This window comes from Diabrotica virgifera, chromosome 1 (genome assembly GCF_917563875.1).
Source record: "Diabrotica virgifera virgifera chromosome 1, PGI_DIABVI_V3a".
Lineage (NCBI taxonomy): Eukaryota > Metazoa > Arthropoda > Insecta > Coleoptera > Chrysomelidae > Diabrotica > Diabrotica virgifera.
In genome coordinates this window covers 90,706,297-90,731,768 of record NC_065443.1, presented here as the reverse complement: position 1 = coordinate 90,731,768, position 25,472 = coordinate 90,706,297, and the positions used below count along the sequence as shown (strand labels likewise).

General features: G+C 31.7%; 1 protein-coding gene across 8 annotated transcripts in view; it reads left to right on the top strand.

The window, feature by feature from the left end:
• LOC114329731 (outer dense fiber protein 3) overlaps positions 1-25,472 on the top strand; it is a 118,028-nt gene that overhangs the window by 61,546 nt on the left and 31,010 nt on the right. For 3 of the 8 annotated variants that reach the window (XM_028278924.2, XM_028278921.2, XM_050642356.1), the window contains 5 exons: positions 5,375-5,503; positions 11,590-11,766; positions 13,480-13,578; positions 13,778-13,876; positions 14,800-14,898. In XM_028278924.2, coding sequence (XP_028134725.1) covers positions 5,375-5,503; positions 11,590-11,766; positions 13,480-13,578; positions 13,778-13,876; positions 14,800-14,898 — 603 coding nt within the window. The remainder of the gene's footprint in view (positions 1-5,374; positions 5,504-11,589; positions 11,767-13,479; positions 13,579-13,777; positions 13,877-14,799; positions 14,899-25,472) is intronic. The other 5 variants (XM_028278927.2, XM_028278923.2, XM_028278926.2 and 2 more) reach the window with 3 other exon arrangements.

Genomic DNA, 25,472 nt, shown 5'->3' with positions numbered 1-25,472 from the left:
TCGGCGGCCTTCCAACGGGTCTTCTGCTATAGGGCTTGTTGTTTTTACAGATGTTCGCTAATCTATCTGGTTCAATTCGGTTTACATGTTCGTTCCAGTTTTTCTTTCTTGTTTTTTTCCACCTGTTAATACTTTGAATTTTGCATCGTTGTCGTATACTTCTGTTGCTTTTTCTGTCTCTTAATGATGCCCGCTATTGATCTTAATGCTTTCGTTTCAATATTGTTGATTTGTTGTTTCGTCTTTCTTGTATCGGTCCTTGTCTCCGCTGCATATGTTAGGATAGGTCTTACTGTTGTCTTGTATACTTTTATTTTGCTTTCCGTGGTCAGATATTTGTTTCTTCATATGGTTTCTCGGAGGCAACCACTTACTCTTGCCGCTTTTGTTGCTTGTGTTGTGGTCTCTGTTCTTATATTCCTGTCACTAGTGATCTCTACTCCTAGGTAATTGAATTTCATTACTTGTTCTACAATCTTGCCGTCTAGTTTACAAATCTGTTTTATATAATTATTATTCTCACCAGCCTGATTATCATCTTATCATATATTATAGCTTACAGTGAGACAAATGACATCTTACAGTGTTTCAATTGCAGAAGTTATTATAGCAATATGTTATCCTGAATCTGATTACCAGAGGTTTGCATTGTCTTCTGTTTCTTGCTATCTTTTCTACTCAATTCCATGTGCCATGATCCTTTACTATTCTTCTTTTCAATATGTATGTTCGACTACCTTTTCTTATTTTTGTATGCTACAGATGAAAATTCTGTAAATGAAGTGTATTTTTCTATAAAGGATTACAATCCGACAAACAGTTTTTTATGGCATTTCCGCTTCATATAGTTAAACTGATTTTATGTTGGGTCTTTTTGGTTAGAAAGATGTTTTGATCTCTTATTTATTTTTTTGGAAAACCAGGATGTTTTTGACCTAAGTGCATATTGTTTTTGTTTTTTTGTGCTTTACTGTTAGTCCAGTTTTTTATTATATCTTTAAGTTTTGTTTCGAATGTGTTGCCTGTTTGAGTTTGTTTCAAATCATCTTCAAACTCTAAATACTATATTTGGTCTAATGAATTCCACTGCATTTCTCTCCTTCACTCTGTATGTTTAATGTATGTTTTTATATCAGCTATGCATATTGTGCCGTTAGCTTATTGTAAATGACCCATATATTGCTTATTTATTATATATATAAATTCGGGTACAAAACGTCCTCCGACGTTATCCGATGCCTTGCTGCCAATATCTTCTATCATTGCAGTTTTCATCTTCTAATCCTCGTACACTCATTGATCGTCTTACTCCTTGTATCCACGTCGTTCTTGGCCTTCCTCTTTTCCTGTTGTCTGTAGGTATCCATTTCATAATTTTCTTCGGCAGTCCCTCCTCCCTCATTCTCTGAACATGTCCGTACCACGTTAATTGTTTCTTCTCAATGCATTCTACGACGGTTTCCTGTAAATTCATTCTTCGCTTTACTTCCTCATTTCTAACCCGGTCCAATCTCGATGTTCTACTTGCTCTTCTTAGGGCGTCCATCTCAGTAGCTTCTATTTTGCTTTTTTGGTGTTCCTTTATTCTCCATGTTTCGGACCCGTATACCAATGTGCTCTTAATCATGGTGTTGCATATTCTCATTTTTCTTTGTTTGCCTATCTCGGTACTCCACAAAACTCCGTTCAATGATTTAATTATCGTTTTTGCTTTATTTATTCTGCTCTTAATTTCTGCATCGTCCGTACCTTCCTTATTGAAATTAATTCCCAAATACTTATATTTTTCACAGCTAGTTATTTTCAGATTATTATCCAATATCATATCAGTTGAATCCTCACCTAGGCATAAATATTGTGTTTTTTCTACATTCATCTACAGTCCCCATTTTTCGTATTCTTCTTTCAATTTGCGAGTCATATATTCCAAATCTTCTTTAACGTTTGCACATATTATCTGATCGTCTGCAAACTGAAGGGTGTACAGGCAGGTGTTGTCGTGGATTTGGTTGGGCATTCCACTGCATATTGCTTATTTATTACAGTAACTAATAAGATAATAGAAATAATCCTTCAAGGCAAAGTATTCGGAAAGGGAGAAGATTATCATGGTTAAATGGTATAGGGAGAAGATTATCATGGTTAAAGGACATGAGGAAAGGGTTCTCCACAACAAATAATCAATTTAAAGCCTCAGTTGATAAAATAATTATAGCCAGAATGATCGCCAATATTCGAAACGAATAGGCACCAAAAGAAGAAGAATTCCAGTAACTCGTAGTTCGTAGTTCCTAATGTAATTCTTGTACACCCTCCAATCAATGCTCAAACAGTTTTGGATTTACTGCATCTTCCTATTTAACTTCATGAATTACTTTAATTCGTTCTTCCTCTTCTTTTTTTTCATACGACTATGACTTGTATTTATTGAGTAATATTTAGTCTTATTTGTGATTCCGAAGGCCAGCTGTACATTTTTTCTTCCATTCAGCTTTCCAGAATTTTAAAGAAGGTAATCCCAGTTGAATATCTATAAAATATACTAAGGGATAAGGGTAAAATAGACTCATTCATAGCAGTGGCGTAGCTGAAGATTGCGGGGGCCCCCGCAACAATTTTTGTGGGTCCCGTATTATAAACATAACGACAACTAATAACAGTGTAATTACTAAAATAAGTGTAAATAACAATATTTGGCCTTTCTTTGATAAGTCTTCATTAGTTAGTGTTAATAGATTTTTTGGGAATAGACATGAAAACCTATTATACATGTATCTTAATCAGACAAACCTATTAGTTAGTTGTTGCAATATTATATCTAAATTTACATTGAAAACATTAAGTACAAAACTTTTTGAAGTTATACTTCTTTACGCGCGATATGAGGGTGAATTTTTATATGTTAAAACCTACGATCCCGGCGCATGCGCATTATAACTTTGTTCTGATTGGATGTTCAAATGACATGTCAAAAATTATCCAATATGGCAGCTGTAGCGCAGCTGTGGTTTGGGCGGTTGACGGTTTGGTTATGTATGGTTGTTGCGTTTTAAAATTTGTGAAAAGAGAAACAACAAAGGTTAATTATTAGTTAAGCTGCCTTTTTAAATAGTTTTCATATTATATTTTTGAAGTTATACTTCAAAATGTTTTAATTTATGTATGTATCAGTCCAGGAAAGGTGTGGAAAGAATATATTAGTGTTTTTAATAGTATATTGTGCAACAAGTGCAGAAAGGTACTAATTTCTCACGAGTTTGAAAAGTTGCGGTACGAGCGCAAGCGAGTGCCGCAATTCAAACGAGTGAGAAATTACCTTTCTGCACGTGTTTCACACTATACTTTTTCTACAAGCACAGTTTTTCCTAAAAATAAAAATCACAATTTCCAAACGACGATTAATTATAATAGGTACCTATGTGATAAATTTTAAACTGTATTTAATTAATACCTACTAATTTAAATTCCTTATATCTAAATAAATTGCACAGAAATCAGTTAAAAAATTAATGCACTGCCTTAATTTGTTTAAATTTAAACAATTATTACACATTATTGACATTATACTTATGCAGTCACGGATTTACACAAAACCTACTTCATTCGACGTCTCTTGCACAGGTTGCTAAATCCTTATTGGTTATTTGATAATTATAAAATGTTTAATAAGAATAAAATTGTAAAATAAAACAGTTGTAACATCCATAATTTAGTTTCTATGCTATAGTTAAATATAATAATTGTCTTATAGGTTATATATTTGTCTAAAGTTTAACCACGGATGTAAACAGAATATAACGTTACTCAGAATGCGGTAGTCCACGGATGTAAACAGAATATAACGTTACTCAGAATGAGGTAGTCAACTGTGCAGAAAAGAACTTTGCGGCACAGAAACGTCACTTTGCGGCACAGAAACGTCAATTTTCTGCACACTAATGTCAAATATCTTATACTGTGAGAAAATATCAAGTTTGCTAACATAAAACCGTGCAGAAAAGTGCACTTTGAATAGTGGTTGTAGAAAAATATATTTTTTGCACTTTTGTCTAACATGCGAATAAATGCCAAAAACTTTCAACAACTTCTGCTTTAGAAGATAAATTATTTTCATCGCAAGTTACATACCGGAAAATAAAATTAAGCTGATCGTGTTTCGAAATATCTTGAGTGGAATTAAGAATGATTGAATAAAATCAATTTTTTTTTAAATAAATGAATCAACTTATTTTTAAGTTTCTTGAGCCAGGAAATTTATAACTTTGTTTTGTATTTGGGGGCTCAAATAATTTGTTTTTTTTTAGTTATTGTTTTTATCGATTAATTTAGCTAACACAGGATCATATTTAGCTAGTAAAAGAACCACCGACAAAAATTACCTTTTTGGGATTCACTTTCATCTAAATTACCAACATGTCCACGAAACTACGAAACGCTAAATTGCACTGAGTTACATCATTGCAAAGAGTTACATCAATTACCCGCTTCATTATTTCCGTCCAAATTATCTATTTTGATGCTTATTAGGAAAATATGTTTTGGTCCCCAATTTAAAGAAAGTAGAAGTATTAAGCTTGAAGGCTTTAAGGGGCCCTTCCTAACGTCGGGACCCCCGGCCTTGCGGGCCCTGCGGGCCTGTCAGCTACGCCACTGATTCATAGCTAAAAGAGGAAAAAATAACAGTAAATTTTCGGACAAAAGCTTATAAAAATGAACATTCAAGAAAAATACGTAAGCAAAGTGTCAATAATAATAATATGTTGTGACGCATATGAGTTGTTGGCAAGCATGTGAGAGGTGTAAAACAGAGGAAATATAAAGGAATAATTATTACAATAGAGATGCAGCGTTTAAGAACAATGGCAGTGAAAACAAAATGGAATGAACTAAATATTGATTAGAAAAATAACAAATAAAACTACAAACCAATAATAGAGAATATAAAAAAAACAAATAAACTGATATGGTCATATTAATATAATGTGACCAGCGAGATTTCAAAGTTAAATTTTGTATTATGGGAATATCTATATAATAGGGAAGATGTAGAGGTAATCTACAAGGACATGGATAGATCAGGTATAAAATAGAGAAAAAGAAACAGAAAATTGCTAAATGATTACTAGATGAAATTTGATAAACTGATAAAACAAATACGCAAAAGAAGGATCAAAACCTCAATGCGACACCGGAAAAAAAGTAAGGTTATGAAGAATCTAGAAAGCTTTGTATTGTAGTTTGTACCTTTGAGTTCTTTCTGTCACTTAAAAATGATTATGTTATATTTTGTTATTTTTTTTATTAATGCAGTATTTTAATGCTTAATTGTTTTGTTTATTCCTGTGTGCTCAAATATAAATGTGTTTGCTTCCAGGAAGAAGAACTACCGAATCAAGATCTGAACGAGCTCCAGCGTTTAGTTTCGGATCAAGGCAAAATGGAAAATTAGAAAGCATCGGCCCAGGTCCGGGTCAATATAACATAACAGGAATGAGTGCAAAAGGTATGTTTTATATTCATTTTATTTATTAATAGGAACTAAAAGTGTAGCTGCAATAATATATAACTTAATATGGTTATGTTAAGGGGACATTTAGATAAAGAAGCTAACTAGCTAATCTAGTTTATTTGACAATATTTGTTTATATATTCGTATCTTAGGAACATTTAAATTAACTTAGCCTCTACTTATGGTATTATGCTGCTAAATCCCTTATTCCTTTTACCTTTACGATTAGGTCCTTTACTTATCCGTAGGTCATTTACTTATCCATGAATTTCTCTTTTTTAGTATGATTTTGTTCTTCCATACTTTTTCTGTTTTCCAGGCTTTTCTCAGTATTGTATCGCCTTCATCCCTTCTATATTTGATTGAGGTTTTTCATTTTTTTTTAATATCCTTAGTGTACACTTTAACTTAACACAATAATTGAAAAATACTATAAAATTTTTGGTTGGCTTCATATTACCAGAGAACGGCAGTTCTCGCCAGTGGCGCACACCCAAACCCCCTACATGCGACACTATATATACACGAAATTTTCGATTTTCTAAATCTGACTGAACTAAAAATTGGGCCAACTTCCATCTTAAAGTTCAGGAAAAGACTCACACATTCATATGTCAACCATCCATTTTGGTCCAAGGGTGTGGATTTTATGGCCCTTCCTATTTAGGGTCTGTTTTTCGTTCTCGTCCCCAAAACTCCTAAAAACTTAAATAATTTAAGTCCGGCCTTTGCGGCTTCTCATAGTAATGATCATTACCTTTCCAACGCATGTTTAATTTTGAAAATCGGTTTTACCATTCAAAAGTTACCGAGCTCAGAAATATGACTCAATTTTTATTTAAAAAAGGGAATATTTTTGTGGATATGTATGTATGTGCGTTGAAAAGTTAAACCGATTTGAATTTTTTTCTGTATTTGAAGAAGGGGTCAGGGCCGATTCAGAACCAGTGTAGTTTGTGACTTTTGACCACCCATAAGCCAGCTACAGGACTTGGTAGGCACAAAATGGCATATTTTTTGGGGTACATATCTTCGGATCAAGAATAAACAGCAGAACCGTAAATACATCAAATCAATAGTGTTGAGTTAAGCTTTCAAATGGTGTTTAAGCCGTTAGGATCAGGTATACACACGGCTCAGTAGAGCCGAAAAACTGAAAAACTAAACTTTGAAAATTTTGGTTTTTCGATAATTACTCAAAATTTCAACCTACGAACTTCGCTAATAACTGAGCGTTTGTAGAAGGACTCTAGACAAATCTAATGGTGTATACCTCATATGCGGGAGAATTCGAATTTTTAAGTTATAGGCTTTAAAAATATGATCAAATCTATTTCCTATGGGAAAAACGGTTTCTCAAGCTCAATAATTCCTGTAATAGCTTCAGTTATCATACTTGACCTTAGATCCATCAGATACTACTGGTCAATATGTTTAAAATTCATGTTTACTGATCAAAATCGGTTAAGCCGTTTAGAAGTTATTAAGCTACAAAGGTATAATCCAATTAACGATTATTCCCGAAATGGTTTATGTCCAGTGGTGCTCAGACTTAAACTGCTTGGGATCTACCACATAAACTGCAAGCGTGCAGCGATCGACTGCTAGTAAAAAAAACAGTTTAGAAAATAAAAAGCTTGATTGCTCATTTCTATTTGATAAAAAGTTGTAAAGTTGCGCATGCCGTGAGTCTGCGCAATCCTCGTCCTTTCCATTTGTATTTTTCCCATGAATCGCGATCAACTTCAAAAACTTTGGTGATCGACCGGTCGATCGCGATCGACTCTTTGAGCACCGCTGAATGTGATTGTAGTGGTTACGACGCTAAATTTGATCTGGCAACGGGCAATCCGACTTCATTTACCGGCTATCATAATATTTTTTTTTCAATCTATTTCGAATAGAAAAAAATCTAGTGTACATTCGATGGACACTAGATCATTTGGGAAATAATGCAATAAAGGTTACCATTTATAAAGCTTAAGAGGAAACAGTAAGAGCGATATTTGGCACACGTATTCGTAATATAATAAAGAATGGCGGTACAGAGCCCAATTCGAAAAATATATTAATATGTGGAAATTACTCTGTAATTAAATACAATATTAAAAAAACGAGCCTGTACCGCCATTAAGAAGAACAAAAAAATACACTTTCTTCAAATAAAATTTTTTATCCGATGCCTAGATTTTGTGTCATTTTGGAACTATTAAAATTTTTTATTTCATTAGTAGTTCCAAACTGACACAAAATCTAGGCATCGGATAAAAAATTTATTTGAATAAAGTGTATTTTTTTGTTCTTCTTAATGGCGATATAGGCTCGTTTTTTAATATTGTATTTAATTACAGAGTAATTTCCACATAATAATATATTTCTCAAATTGGGCTCTGTACCGCCATTCTTTATTATATTACGAATAAGTGTGCCAAATATCTCGAAAAAATATTCACTAGTAATACCACTAGAGGTCAAATTATTTCCGGAAATTTTTTTGAGATCATGAATATTTTGAAAATTTCCCGAGTCGCAGACGAGGGAAATTTTCTAAAAATATTCATGATCAAAAAAAAATTTCCGGATATTAATTTGACTTCGCGTGGTATTCGGTAAGAAAATTCCACACCAAATTTGCATTTGAAAATCCAAAGCTGCATGAACAGATTAATAGCGCGCCATAGCTTTGTCAGCAATTATTTAGGCTTTCAAATTCGTAATTTCTACTCATTGTAGTTGCATGGGAATACCATTTCAAGATAGAAAATAGTATATTCTTCAATTTTACATAAGTTTTGAGTAACTACAAGTGATAGAAAATTATTTTTTGGCGTATTTGTCTAAACTACGCAAAATTGAAAGTACTGAATGGGAAAAAGGTAAATAAATTAGTGTCTAAATATTATATATATTTTATTAGACTTAGAAACTTAATTGAAAACATTCAAAGTCCTGCATTTTCGCCATTAAGAAGAGAGGAGGTGTCCGAAGAATATAGAAAACATCTTAGCTTTGTAACTAAAATGAATCAAAACTAAATTATGTAAACAAATAAAAACCAGTCTGTCAAAAATGTTCTGTTATTGTAAACGTCAAAAAATTTTCACTATAATTCGCTGTTGGGTACCCCACGAGCAAAAAATTTCCGATAAAATACCTCCGTTGCCATGGTGATCTGTCAAAATAACGTATTTTGATTGGTTCAAAATTACAGGTGTGGAATTTTCAAAATTACAGCCGCAATCTTAGAACGCGTTTTTGCTACTTGTTGATCGCTACTGTATCACCTTAACGTGTAATAGAGGAACATTGCATTCAACTTCAAACATTTAGTTTATAAATATCTTTTAAAAACTCCTGATACTAGATTAAAAAACCGATAAACGCCGTAAAAATGAGTGGCGCATACAATATTCCAGCTACAAAAGATCTGATATGAATATTACGTGGAGCGAAAATGTATTTTCATTTTGATGCAAAACAAAATTTTAGTTTTATTTTAAAAGATTTTTCCATAATATTTGCTAAATTTGAATAAACGCGCCACAAAAGATTGTCAAAGTTCAAACTGTACCAAAGTTACTCTTTTGTGGCGCGTTTACTTCAAATTTAGCAATTATTATGAAAAAATCTTTTAAAATACTTATAACTAGAATTTTGTTTTGCATCAAAATGAAAATACATTTTCGCGCCACGTAATATTCATATCAGAGCTTTTGTAGATGGGATATTGTATGCGCCACTCATTTTTAAGGCGTTTAGCGGTGTTTTATTCTTGTATAAATAGGTATGTTTACATAATATTATCATCTGAATTTAGAAATAAATAAGCAATGCCATAGCGATGGCCTTGCTTAGTGTAATATATTTGAATATTTTGGTATAATACTAGATAGTATTTATGTATTTTAGATTTTTTGACAATTTCATAAATACACCATACTCTCCAAAACCAAACTAAACAACACACATAGTGCAGTCAGTGAGGGTATTTGGCTCCGAATTCCATCCTACTGCATAGATTTTAATGAAATTTTGGGAAAATCCTCTACTTAACTCCTAATTCAAAGTCTACCCTATGCCGATGTGCGCTTATATCTTGAGGGTGGTGCCCACCCCTTCTCGGAGCGGAAAATTTTTTGGTAAAAAAAACCACGGAAGTGGCTAGAGATCCTAATTCTACGCAGAAACAGTCCTATATTTTTTTTGAAAACTTAATACTTTTTGTGTTATTCGTGGTAGAAAATTTGCCATTTTCATTGAAAAATGTTACCTTTCCGGACGATTTTTTGCGAATACCTTAAAAATTATGCATCTAACGAAAAAACTGTATAAAACAATTTTATAGCTTATGAAAAATCAAATAGATTCTTTCTTTATAAATCTTCTAGTTATAATACAAAGAGTGATATGGTAGGTGAAAAAAATTTTTTTTGGTGCGTGCTCAAATCAGTGTGTTCAACTTAAAATAACACAGAAATGGTCGATTTTAGGGGTATAATGCTACAACTACCTTATGTGGTGGTTGAAAAGATCTTTAAAATGAGCACTGTTAAATGTCGCTTACATTTAAACTAAGCGAGATATGGTGCAAAAGAATGATGACTAATGTATTTTAAGGAAAATGAGAACTATATTAAACCCCTCATCCACCAGAATTTAAATGCATCGTTTTTGTCTAATACCTTTTAATATAGTGGTATTTCTAGGTTCAAAAAGTTGGACGGGTTTAAAATGAATATTTAAAAAAATAAGATCTTATAGAGCACATTTATAAATTTTTTTAAAAAACTTCTTTTTCTCCATGTAACTTGAAAATGATAAGAGATACGAATTAAAGATACAGTGCAAAAATATAGATTTTTTCAGATAATAATTTTGTTTTGTCTTTCATTATTGTTTCTCTTTATCATTTTCGAGTTACGTGGAGAAAAAGAAATATTTTTAAGAAAATCTAAAAATGCGCTCTAAAATTTAATCTTATTTTTTTCAAAAACTATTTATTTTAAACCCGTCCAACTTTTTGAACATAGACATAACACTATAAAAAAGGTATTGTAGAAGGAAAACGATGCATTTAATTTCTGGTGGATGAAGGGTTAAATATATGTACTTCTCATTTTTCCTTGAAATACATTAGCCATCAAGTTTTTTTTACCATCTCTCGCTTAGTTTGAATGTAATCAACATTTAAATGTGCTCATTTTAAAGGTCTTTTCAAACCACCACAAAAGGTATTTGTTGCATTACACCCATAAAATCTACCATTTCTTTGTTATTTTAAATTGAACACACCAATTTGAGCATGCACCAAAAAAATTTCTTTTCACCTACCATATCTTTTTTGTATTATAACTAGAAGATTTATAAAGGAACGAAACTGTTTGATTTTTAATATGCTATAAAAATGTTTTGTATAGTTTTTCGTTAGACGCATAATTTTTAAGGTATTCGCAAAAAACCGTCCGAAAAGGTGATATTTTTCAATGAAAATGGCAAATTTTCAACTACGAATAACTCAAAAAGTATTAAGTATTCAAAAAAAAAATTATAGAACAGTTTTTGCTTAGAATTAGGTTCTCTAGCCAATTCCGTGGTTATTTTGACCAAAAAGTTTTCCGTCCACGAGAAGGTGTGGGAACCACCCGCAAGATTAAAGCTCACTTCGGCATAGGGTGGACTTTGAATTAGGAGATAAGTAGAGGCTATTCCCAAAATTTGTTCCCTGTTTTCCTCTCATTGACTGGCGTAAGAGGAGAGATTAAAGAACTGCATCTATAAAATATCATGTGGATTCAACAATTTTTATATTGAAGTAACCGAAAGGGCACTCACAAATTTAAATTTTTTCATCAATTTTTAAATTGGTGTAGCATTTCCAGATATAGCGATTTTACCAAAAAGCCTGCAAATATATTATTTCTAGTTGTTAAGTTTTTTGTTCGAATAAATATGATTTTAAACTGTACAGTACAATCACAGTAAAACATGAAGCTCTGTTCTTCTCTTTTCTTTATATAATTTATTACACTGTATTACTTTATATTATATACACGGTATGAAAAATGTTATTTCTTTTGCAGGTAAAGACACACCCCCAGCATTAAGCTTACACAGCAGGCCAAAAGACCAAAAGCCTGAAAATTTTCCGGCTCCCGGAGACTATAATCCAGATAAGGCTGAAAAAGTGATACACGACAGTGCTCCAAAATATACATTTGGGCTAAAGACTAACGTAGATAAACCACTAGACACTCCAGGTAAAATTATATATCCTTTCAATACATTTATTACGATTTATTATTAAGATTTTATTTTATTTAAATTGGAATTTATAAATGGTTATTTATGATATAAGTGTTAAAACTACACGTTTAAGGCACGCATGTGAAAGTTTTCTGAATGAGCGATAGCGAGTTCTGCAATTCACATGAGTGCCTTAAAAATGTACTTTTTAACACGCATATCATACAATATTTTTTCTACAAACGTAATTACAGGACAATATCTACAAAAACTTTTACTTGAACTTGACTGACATTCCATTTTTATATTTTTTTTGACATTACATCAAAATTACCTATACGGTCAATACGAACTGCAGTGCCATAAAAATTTTAAAGCTCTAGTGCCTTAAAGTAGCATTTTTAACGCTCGTATGGAGTGCTAAAAATTGCATTTTTAACACGGTTGTAGAAAAAATATTTTATTTTTGTTAAGAATATAAAAAATCCAAACTAATTTCTTGGATAGGGTAATAGATACAGATTATATAAAACAATTAGTATTTTTGGAGTAGATATTCATACAGCATATCTCATAGCAAAGGCATTATAATTTTGTACTCCAAGAAAAAAACGGAAAAACAGAATTTTATAACTACATATTTTTGCAATCAATATTCCTTCGTATATGATTATTTGCATTTGCAAAGTGTATTACATGTGTATTACAGCCTTTTTGAGATTATATTTTTCAATTAGAACATCCATTTAGGCAATCATTAAAATGTAAAAAGTCTAAAAAGTTTCATAATATAGCCAAGAATAAATTTTATACTTTGCTGATATGTGTGTAATTTTAACTACAGTTTGTATCGCAATTTTTTCAAAATTAAAAATAAGGACGTGGTTTAAGTAATATTAAAACCAGCTCTGCTTTACTTTTCTTTTATTGACATGTGATATTGTATTGTAAATATCAAGAATCTTTGGGTTGATGCATTACTTCGACAGATACCTAAGCCGTATCCTCACCGAATATAATCACTTGTTGGAACGTTATATATATATGCCTTTGTTGAACATCTGTCAACGAATAAACACGTTATTTATACCCCGTTTAGGCCTGAGCCTCTTCACTGAGGGAGAGGGACTACTTTTCAGTAGTTGTTCTTCCTTTTTTTTTTGGAAATACGGCCTATAACAAAACTCAATGAAGGAAGTAAGACATGTTGTAATAACTATCGGGGCATAATTGTTACCAGCCCTCTTAGAAGATATACGGCAGAAAACGGCTTTACAACAGGTCGATCAACTGTAGACAGTATTGTCTACATATCTCAAGTAATTGAGAAGAGAACACTGAGATCACGAGTATGCATCTGCTGCAGTATTTATTAAAAGTATACGATACTGTATCTGTTGAGAAACTATACGAAGTATTAGTGAAAATAAAAAAAAAGAAAAAATAAATGTTACTCTAATAAACGCTATTAAAAATATACAGAATATTGCAAGAAACAAGCATGTCTCCAATCCTATTCAACATATCAACATATATACATGTACATAGATGAAGCATTCTGTTAGTTGTAAAGGAAGTGTAACGTCAAAAACACACATCAGTACTAAAAGACAAATTACATTAAAGGCCAAAATTTATCTAATAGGACAAAAGATAAAAATGTACAACTTTATATTTTAAGGATATTGTTTTTTAGTTTTTTTTTTTACTTTTATTATTCTATTTAGCTCCCAATGTCTACAAAATAGCCGAGACTCTAACAGCCGATGCTCCAAAATACACGTTTGGAACCAAGGTCAACGTAGAAAAACCAGATATTGTGCCTGGTGGGTGAAAATTTATTAAAAATTTAATCATAAAGCTATATTAACCCTATTATAAAAATTAATACTAAAAGTCTCGTCGAAAAACTCAATCTACAGGACTTTCTATACCAATAGGACAAAAGATAAGCATGTACAACTTTATATTTTAATGATATCATTTTTAGTTTTTTTTTTGTTTTCACTTTTTTATTCAATTTAGCCCCCAATGTCTACAAAATTGCCGAGACTCTAACAGCCGATGCTCCAAAATACACTTTTGGAACCAAGGTCAACGTAGAAAAACCAGATATTGTGCCTGGTGGGTGAAAATTTATTAAAAATATAATCATAGAGCTATATTAACCCTATTATAAAATTTAATACTAAAAGTCGCGTCGAAAAACTCAATCTACAGGATTTTCTATAGAATTAAGTTCCGTTACATGTCTGCAACAACCTAGTTGATACCAAAAATACAACAGAAACCGCTTATATTAAATATTGGATAACACAAATTGAAAATAAATTTCTTTCCGTTGCCTATGTGCTATAACTACTACATCATAGAAAGACACATTTTCAACAGTTTAATACCCAAAGAGAACTATTAAACATTATTAAGCAGTAAAAGGTCTCTATTATGGGAGACGACAATTACAATCTGTTAATATCATCTAAAATGGAAAAAATTTAAGGCGTCGATACATAAGAAACCGGAGCGGCATACTTAATGTCAGTAAAATCATAAGAAGAGCAGAAGTGGATCCCTGCGCATCCTCTAATCAGCATGAACATATCTACATTTATAGTATATTGTATCAGAAAAAGATTTGAATTCTATAGTTTAGAATTCATTAGATGACTGTCATTAAGTCCGATGTAGTTAAAATATACTATGACATAATATTATGAAAGGAAATCCATGCTAAATTGGCCTTATCTAGGTTTGAAACTAAGAAAGAAAGTGTTGGCAAATCGCAAACTTAAAAATAAACATTGCATTTTATATATTTTCTAACAGTTTCTGTCTTCAATGTCAAAACAAAATACATAACAGATAGGAACCCCCAATATTAAGAGAAAAATGACATGACAGTGAAAGACAAGCCATAACATTATTTGCAAAATTTAAAGCTACTGGTATTAATTTTCATGCAGTAACATACACGCATGCTTAGTAATATGTATTAACAATTTATTTTTAACTATGTATTCTTTTTGTAAAATATTTATCCAATTTAGCTCCCAACGTCTACAAAATATCAGATTCAATTATCGCCGACGCACCGAAATATAGTTTTGGATCAAAAGTAAATCTGGAAAAACCACTGGATGTTCCTGGTGGGTTTAAAATTTTTTTAAATCTAATAACATTGCTTAATTTCTTTAAACAACAGTACTAATATAGCCGTATTTTTGGTATAAAGTATGAATAATAACAACAATAAAACCTTTCTTGCGTTAAACCTAAAAATAACCAAAAATTATATACGAATGATCAATCAAAGTGGTCATTCTTACTTTTGGCTTCCGATTATTTTAAGTAGGTAGGTAATTATGCTATAATTGTTTTCACATCAGTGTAGAGTGTAGAGTGTAGACTAAAAATACAATCTTTATTTGGGCATCTTATGCCTGGTTGCACCAACAGATCTTAAGCTCCAGCTTAGCTAAGCTCTACGTATAGATAGGGCCTCCTTGAGTATCACTTACGTTGCACCATAATTTTAGATTCTTACCTTATTATCAATTATACATATTAGTATAATATGGTATTCTTATTGTAATATATTATAATTATATTATATTAATTCTTATGATATTCTCCACTTAAGCTTAAGATCTGTTGGTGCAACCGGGCATTAATATCTTAATTATAATTTTTTACTAGTCTACACTAATGTAGAAAGGATTAAAATTAATATATAAAAAATTAATATCGAACAAAAACATAATAGGGCTGGATCCCGCGTATGAAAAAAAAGTTGATTAATAGCAAGCTGAAAATTTGTTAATAGCTTAAGGGTTTCTAGTCGGACAAACTTTAATATATGGGAACACTGGAACAGGAGAAGTTTTAATTGTGGAACAGGTTAAAAATTTGGAACGGTCAGACCACGAAAACGTCACATGTATTGTTGTAGAATGGTTTTTTTGGAAACATTCAGAAAATAAATTTATATCATGGACCACGAGATCGTAGATTTTCTTCACCCTGTATATGACCAAAAATTGTATAGAGTATAATTTAGTTAATAAACAGTGCTTTTTCGGGGAAGGTGAAATCGTTAATGTGGTTTTCGTTAATGGGTTTTTTGAAAGGATTTACAGACAATGGTTCGAAAATATTGGAAAGTGCATCAATAGGATTTTTTAAATAATTCGTAGAAGGTTTAAACGATAAACAAATTTTATTGAGTTTAGAATGTAAGGCTTTTGTTTAGTTTTTTGAAAAAATGATAGTAATTTGATGTCTCTTAGAATTTAAAAAAAAATGGAAAGTTGGGCACAAATTAAGTTGCTTATGAGTAAAAGTATGAATGTTTTGGGTAGAGAGGTTGTTTTTGATTTGTGGAAAAAGATTGATGGAAGGGATGAGAATGTGGAGTCGGAATTTCAGAGAGAAAAGTTAGCCACTCTGTGATGAATATCGGACGAGAACAGTTCCGTTTTTGAAAAGTGAGAAGTCAGTGTAAAGTGGTGAAATCGGCCTTTGCGAGCAGAATCAAGTTGAAACGAAATTGTTGAACGGTTGAGAAGTAAAATTTTCCTGTGTACGAGGAAGATTCCTTTGTTCTGTCTAGAACGAGTAGCTGATTAGTATCTATTTGCACAAGTTATCGAGCAAGAAGAAACTGAGGAGAATTCGAGCGAGTCCTGGTTTTGTTTATTTTTGAAACAGTTTGGACGAGAGTGACCTTTTCGCAACATCCAAAGAATACGTGTGGGAGAATCAAGGACGAAGCAATTAGGGAGAAGAAGATGTGAAGAAACAAAAAGGTTAGTCAAATCATTTGTCGAAACGGAGAGAGCTTGTTTATATCCACACCATATATGCTCATTTTTTTTTGTATTGAACAGTTCTATAACACAGTTAGTCATTCCAACTTTAAGTAATCAAATCAAAAGGAGAAAATTAAATTTTATAAAATTTAGTATGAATAAACAATAATTTATTTAAGTAATTTTTTTTGCTAAAACAAGGAGATATCAGAATTAAAGCTTAATTTATTAAGTAAGAAATTGTTGCAACAAATTTAGATTTTAGTATATAGCATATTGGATAAATAAATAATAGATTATATTTACATGATATTGAATGTGTTTAATTTCCCTGTTTTATCCTGGAAGGAGTAAGCAACTAGAGATACTAGAAGTCACAAATCAAAGATATTGCATCGAATACAAAATTAGCCCTGAGAATAAAGTTTATTAGAAAATTTAATTTGAATTTGGTTTTGTTTTTACATAGGCAGAAATTAAAATAATTGAGTAATTAATTATATTAAGAATTTGCTAATCAATCTAATAAAAGGGATAAAGTAGAGCATAACATTTGTCCGACAGAACTTCCAATTGATTTGTTACCCTTTCATTAAACTCTCATGCAAAAAATCAGACTGCTATTTATCACCTGTCATAATTCCTGTCATTTGACATATTTTAAGTGTTTCACTCATTATAATTCCCACTTGGTGATAAATAGAAGCCCGATTTTTGCATGAGAGTTTAATGAAAGGGTAACAAGTCAATTGGAAGTTCTGTCGGACAAAATACATGTGACGTTTTCGTGGTCTGACCGTTCCAAATTTTTAATCTGCTCCACAATTAAAACTTCCCCTGTTCCAGTGTTCCTATATATCAAGGTTTGTCCGACTAGACACCCTTAAGCTATTAACAAATTTTCAGCTTGCTATTAATCAACTTTTTTTTCATACGCGGGATCCAGACCTATAAGGAGATAATCCGTATTTGACTATGTATATATAGTATATCGCATCTTCCAGCAAGGTTCTGGTGCATTTTGTATAGGTTATACATATAGGTTGTATATGTATGTCAAAAGAATACTTCCGGAAGAAAGTTCTAGACGTATAAAAAAATGTGTTCTTTTCGTTTTAATATAATTGAAACGGCAATCCTAGAACTGCTATAGAAATTATTAATAAAGCTTTTAAGCAATTCGAGCACTTAAATTTATGGAAAACAAGAATTCAAACTATTGTTACAATAAAACAATAAAGAAAATATAAATTGTATATATAATACACAAAAAACTACTACACTGTTAAAAAAATGGAAAACAAGAGAATAAATACATTAAAAAACGCTACTAATCTAAACAATTATTTAATCTTCTTAGCTGTCGACATAGAATCTGTTCTCATAATATTAAAATTTACCTTGTCTATTACTATATCAAATCTGTCATTATAATCATAATTCAGGCTGTGCAACCCTGTTCGGTCTAATATTTCTCGAAATATACTTTCGGTATAATCGGAAGTCGTAGGTGCCTCTAAATATTTTAGAATAATAATTTGGCATATCCAAAAACCCCACATTCTAAATTTTCTGATATTATTTTTGTCAAGTTTCTTTAACACGTCAAATTAGAACTTTAAATAATCAACCTGTATAAACTACAGAAGTGGCAAAACTTGCAGCTTTAACCACTCCCGTTGGTATTGATTCACCCTATGTATTGTATACTTTTGAATCATGGCCGAATTGACCGCTGAAACTTCCAAAAATGGTAATGATTTATGGTATATACGTATGTATGGTATATACGTATAATGTAGTTTGTTAATATATTTGGCAACTAATATCTTAAATCAACATTCACTACCTCTACTGCTATCGTACGAATAGACCTATTGTTTATGGTTCAACTACTAACATTTTCTGTAACCAGTAATTACTTAAAGATTTTAGCAGACAATTATGTTCATTGTTATTTAATAAGGTAGTTCCGAAGGTCGTGATCTGACTCACACCACAATAAAAGCTTAAATCTCCAAATTTGGTAATGATTGAACACACCGTTGTTTACTGGTTATTGATTCAAGTATGTGCATATTTTGTAACCGATGGAAAGTGAGTTTATTAAATATTAAACAGATGTTCAAAATATGCGTTTATTGGAACTCTTGCGCAAAAAATACCTTCAATACCTATGTTTTAAATTATTGTGCGTTAAAATCGCAGCTTTATACAAATTCTACACACATAGGTAAAATTAACGGAACACCTTAAAAACGGGACATGTTCGATGTTGTCTCAAATTTTCTAAACCTGTTGTCAGATTTGAGTGATTTTTTTAGTATGTTATAGCCTTATTGTTTAACCCGCCATTACACGCGCTATGAGGGAATCCCTCACCATATTTGTTTATAACCAATGAAATTGTGTAAACTAATACGATAACCTTAAGCACCCAGGAATGCCTTTAGCATGGTTCATGAGAGGGTATGAAAAAGTTGTAGAATATTTCAGGCGGTCAGTGTGCTGTGTGATAGCTGAAAGAAGAGACATCCCTCTTCAAGTGAGGGAATTCCTCACTGCGCGTGCAATCACGGTGAAATCACGTTTCTGTTATCTCAAAGAAACTTTTAGGTTTTTATTTAATATTTAGTTAGGCTTAATTAAAATATTATTGTTTGGATTAGGTTAGGAACAGTGGCACACCGAGCGGGGGGTTTGGGGGTTAAAATCCCACCCAGAGCATATAGAAATATATATAAAAGAAAGTAGGAAAATATAACTGGTCATTCACAAATAATACAAAACACTTTCGGTGCCCAAGCAAACCCCCTCCCCCCAGAGAAAAATTCCAGGCGCGCCACTGGTTAAGAACCCATTTTTAAATTTACCTATTCTAATTGGGAAATAATCCCAAATTTAACTTGAAAAATTGATTTTATTGACGTTTCCCATTCCACCTCGGACGTCGTTATCAAAATACAAAATATTAATAGTTAATTACATAAATGCCACAAAGAAATAGCTTCAGAACAGTTGTTAATTTTAATTGGTATTTTTAGTAAAATGAATTCGCGTAAAGAACGTTAATTTATTCAGTGGCTTGCTGAAATTGAAAATTAAGAAAACTTGCTTTTGATCTAAGTATATTATTTTTACTTTTGTTTTGTTAAATTAATAAAAAAAATTGGTTTACGAGACTTTCTATAATATGTGAGTACAACCCATTTTATATTTCTACATGTTGACATTCATTCTTCCTCGAAATAAGTCGAATTGATGTAGGTGAGGGCGACGCTCATACGCGTGCAACCACGTCACAATAGAAGACGCGTGTAACGGCGGGTTAAGAAAATCGATGTTATGATATTCTTGCTAGACAAGTAAATGTCATTGTATACCTGGTGTAACAATCATAATGAACAACATTAAGAAAGTACTGTGTTTTTTCCTTAAAGTTCGTAACACCCTGTGGAATATTATAGCATATTATTATAAAAAATATTTAAATTAAAACTCAAAACAGGAAGATGTTAATAAAGCCTAGGGCTATAATTGGGTTTTAATTTCAATATTTTATACATGCTAGGCTAGAATATTCCACAGGGTGTTCCGAACTTTAAGGAAAAAACACAGTATGATTGTCACACCCGGTATAAAATGACATTTACCTGTCTAGCAACAATATTATTACATCGATTCTCTTACTTAAATAATAAGGCTATAACTTACTAAAAAAATCATTCAAATCGGACAACAGGTTTAGGAATTTCGAGACATCTAACATGTCCTATTTTTAAGGTGTTCCGTTAATTTTGCCGCTGTGTGTATATTTTTTAATAAAATATTCGGTATCTTGTTTTTTTTTCTATTTAGCTAATGCCCCGACAACTGATAGCCATTGGCATGGTAGGTACGGTGCATTTTTGAAGTTAGGTACCTATAGGCCAGGGTAATAAGACAAAAATATACCCTGTTCGTGACATTTCAGCAGTCAGGGTACTGAAGCGTTTTTTCGACAGGTAATACCTATAGGAACAAATTATAACTATTTCCTGGGTAGGATCTGGCGACCATTTTTATTTATAAACAACTAACTCTCAAAAAAATGGCATTTTCCCCTTTTTTTTTCAAATCAACGGAAAATTGTGAAACTTATGATTTTTTTAGTACAAATATCTTCGAGATTATTGCAAAAGCTTTAAAATGACGTATTACAAAGTTTGATATACTCATTTATTGTTAATATAATTGCGAAAAAAGTCGGAATTGCAAAAAAAAATATTTTCTAAATAACTGTTGTAAAAATTAGTCTACAGTTTTGAAATTTTTGTCATATAAGGGTTCTTTGGTTCTTAATATGTGATAAAAATTTCAAAGCGATTCATTCAACTGTTTAAATTATATTCAAATTGTTTATCCCAGAGAGCATTTTTCTGCAATAACAATAATACGGCAGAAAAAAATGACCTTAGAACCATTCTACATGTGTCAAATGAAAGAGCATGAGCTACATTTTCAACATGGCTTAAAAAAGTGAATAAAAAATGCATTTATTAGTAATAAATAATTATGCCAAAACATCGTCAATTTTTCTTTACAAATTTTTGAATAACGTTTTCCAAAAAAATTAACTTTTTTACCTTGTTTTAAGTGCACAACTACCAAGTAATGTTATCTATACCATATTTCGTAAAAAATTGTAATAAATATGTATAATTTCTTATATAACAAAATAAAAAGTTTATAAGGAAAGATTTACGATACTTTTGTATAATTATTTATTACTAATAAATGCATTTTTTGTTCACTTTTTTTAAACCAAGTTGAAAATATAGCTCACGCTCTTTCATTTGACACCTGTGGAATGGTTCTAGCGTCATTTTCTTCTGACTTATGTTGTTGCAAAAAAAACTCTCTGGGATAAACAATTTCAATAAAATTTAAACAATTGAATGAATCGCTTTGAAATTTTTATCACATATTAAGCACTAAAGATCCTTTATTTGACAAAAATTTCAAAGCTGTACACTAATTTTTACAACAGTTATTGCGAAAATAATTTTTTTTTCAATTCCGAGCTTTTTTCCCAATTATATTAACAATAAGAGTATATCAAACTTTGTAATACGTCATTTTAAAGCTTTTTCCATAATCTCGAAGATATTTGTACAAAAAAAAACCATAAGTGTCCCTGTTTTCCATTGATTTGAAAAAAAAGTGAAAAATGCCATTTTTTGACACTTAATTGTTTATAAATAAAAATGGCCGCCAGATCCTACGCAGGAAATAGTTACAATTTGCTCTTAAATTTGTATTACCAGTCGAAAAAACGCTTCAGTACCCTGGCTGTTCAAGTGTCATGGAAAAAACCTGATTACCCTGAACTTCTAGTGTCATGTGTAGTGTGTGTGTTGAGTAAGTGTCTTGTTACTTTGCAAAGTCGACGTCATTCGGTATTCTGTTTATTTACACAAGAAATGTCTTAATTTCACTTAAGAGCGTAGGTGCAAAGTTTCGGGCCATGGCTTTTTAAATTAATTCATTTTTTTCGAATCCTGAAAAAACTAATAAATATTTTTGGAAAATTTAAACGCAGAATAAAATATTACATTATTAGGTACCGAGGGCCGAAAATCCCTTAGAATAAGTAGAAAGTTTCTTTTAAAAGAGACATTATACATTAAAAATCACACTAAATTTTCTTTTATTTTTCAACCATGTAACTTATTAAAATAGACATTATAGAAGTTTTCACTGACTTTCGGCCGTCAGCAATAATTTAATCTTTCATTCTGCGTTTAAATTTTTCAAAAATACTAATTAGTTTAAATGTTGAATGGGTTGCATATGTTAGTTCATTTTAAATGAAGTAAAGAAACACAGACTTACTCACAATCATTTATTTATACTTCTACGACCGGTTTCGATCTCTACAATATTCAGATCATCTTCAGGTCGGCGATACAAGTAGTTAAATGGTGCCGTTACAAGGGATGCTTTGTAAGTTCATCGATAACATGTTTAAACGTCCCGATTATGCTAATAGGATATGTTTAAACGTCCAGATTATGCTAATAGGATAGCTAGGTGAGGGACTGAGTAAGCGGACATGCTTCGTAGGTCAAAACACAGTGAATTGGAATGGATCCTGAAGGCAGATGTGTGATGTGAAACAGAGACAGATGTATTAGTTATGAGAAAGACAACGTTCGGATGGGAATGTCCATAAATGCAGCTAGGGTGTAAATTGACTTATTGTAAACACTTGTACGATTGTGAAAGTCTTTGCTCTTAGGTGTTTTGAGCTATGGGCAAAGGTCGAAGTAAGGAAAAATGACAAATAGGAATAAATTTCAAGTTTGTATTGTTTCCAGTCACAGGACTAAGGGATGTCACTTATTTTGTATCATTGTGGGTGCCTAATACTAGGAAATCTATGAAATGTAGAGAACTATAAGAACCGTCACCTAGCTATCCTATTAGAATAATCTGGACGTTTAAACATATTATCGATGAACTTACAAAGCATCCCTTGTAAAGGCATCATTTAACTACTTGTAATGCCGACCTGAAGATGATCTGAATATTGTAGAGATCGAAACCGGTCGTCTAAGTGTAATTAAATGATTGTGAGTAAGTCTGTGTTTCTTTACTTTACTTATTAGTTTTCTCAGGATTCGAAAAAAAAATGAATGCATTTAAAAAGCATTGCCTCGAAATTTTGCGCTCACGCTTTTAATGAAAAATCCACTTTCAGTACAAGGCGTTTTTGCTCCATTTTCTTAGTGAGTTATCAGGTTTGGTATCCATAAACTATAACGCTTTTAAAAATACTGTTATATAGTTGTATTTTTTTCTGTTCAAAGATAGTTTTTGACCAGACTAGTGAGCTTAGTGCACCTATTATTTTCTTCCCTTTTCTTATCCATTCTTCAATTTCTGTTTCAGTGCGTTCCTTTCTTTTCAGCTGTCCTCCGAAGTAGATATATTCCTCAATTCCTCCTAAGCATATGTTGAGTTAATCCTTTTGTTGAGTTAATATTTAGACTCCATCGCTCGTATTCTTGTATTAATTGCTTTTTTATGAATTACAGATCTTCCTGGTCTTGTGCGATGACTAATTGATCGTCCGCGAAACGAAGTGTATATAGGGTTGTGTTGTCGTTTAATGGTACACCCAATCCAGAGCATGCTCTCGTTCATTGCTTCAGTGCTTCATTCAGGTAGATTTTGAAGAGTGTCGGAGGTAGACTGCAGCCTTTCCTTAGCCCCTTATCTACCCTTAAATTCTTGGAGAACCGGTTATAATTTTTATTCCTGATCGAAGGTCGTTGTAGGGTCGTTGTATTGCTTTCACAACGGTAATATTAATAGATAACCTTTCCAGTACTTACCATAGTCTACATAGGGGAATTGTATCATAAGCTTTCGTCAAGTCCACAAATAATAGATCTCTAAGTTGATTTATCCTTAGTCATTCTTTTTTTTATTTAGTTGGTTAAAAGGGTAGATGTAGTCGATGTAAGATCGTCCAACTCAAAATCCTGCTTGCTGTTCCAGGTCAAGTGGTACCAATTTCCAACCTTGTAAAAAGTACATTTTACAAGTCTATTTCGGTGTTAAACAATTCCCACAAAGTATTATTTATTTAATATTGCTCTGAGAGAACTTGAATCTGATCTTCTAAAATTGCCACCTGATATAGCTTGATTTACGAAATATGAAAGGTGGAAGATGTAAAACTTATTGACCGTAACTTGTACCTAATAATCTGATATAATAATGAAAGATTTTTGGTTTTGCATGTTGTCATGCCAAAAATGCTTTGCAATCGGTCAACTATTGTTAACTATTCTTTAAAATTTTAACTATTTATAATGGGAAATAAGCCACAATATTATTAAAAAATGATTTTTATTAACGTTTCTACGCTCAAATCGGGTGCCGTTGTCAAAATACAAAATACTACTAACATAAACAAAAATTTTGTTGCTTAGTAAAAAAAATTCTTCTAATAATTTATTTAATTTGACTCATTTATATCGGCAATTCAGATACATATGATACATTTTAAAGTAGAAGATTTTAAAATGATATTGCTAACGTTTATGAGTTGCGTTCCTGGGACGATTTTACTGAAAGATAGTTCATTCGATTACATGAAATCAATCCCAACTCAAGAATATCCGTCACAAAAAAAATCATAGCATGCGATCTGTCTTTAAAAAGACAACCACATGCAACGGTGACATTAAAATTCTCGCGTTAGAGATCTCATAGTAAATCACGAGGGAAAACCAGGAAAAACCTCGTGATACTATCCCGACATCGGAAGTATTTGGTCTTACATTTAATTTACTCTCAAAATTAATATCAAATTCTGACTTTACTATAATTTTGTTTAAATTGTAGATAATATCAATAATACATGGATATATAAGTAATACTAAAATATAAAATATGTACTAACTCGACTATTGACTTACTAATTGTGGTATTTTCTTTCTATTGACTTCCTCTTTCAGTATGGGTATCCACATCCTACTGCATTTCACCGAGGAATTTGCGACACAATTGGTTTCGTTTAGCATAATTAGAGCCGCTTCTTTGATTTTTCCCTTTTTACTTTCTGTTTCTTTCAGGACTATACTTGAATCTCTCCACTGAACTCTATGTTCATTATCCCGAACATAGAGTTCAGTGGAGAGATTCAAGTATAGTCCTGAAAGAAACAGATAGTAAAAAGAGAAACATCAAAGAAGCGGCTCTAATTATGCTAAACGAAACCAATTGTGTCGCAAATTCCTCGGTGGAATGCAGTAGGATGTGGATACCCATACTGAAAGAGGAAGTCAATAGAAAGAAAATACCACAATTAGTAAGTCAATAGTCGAGTTAGTACATATTTTATATTTTAGTATTGCTTA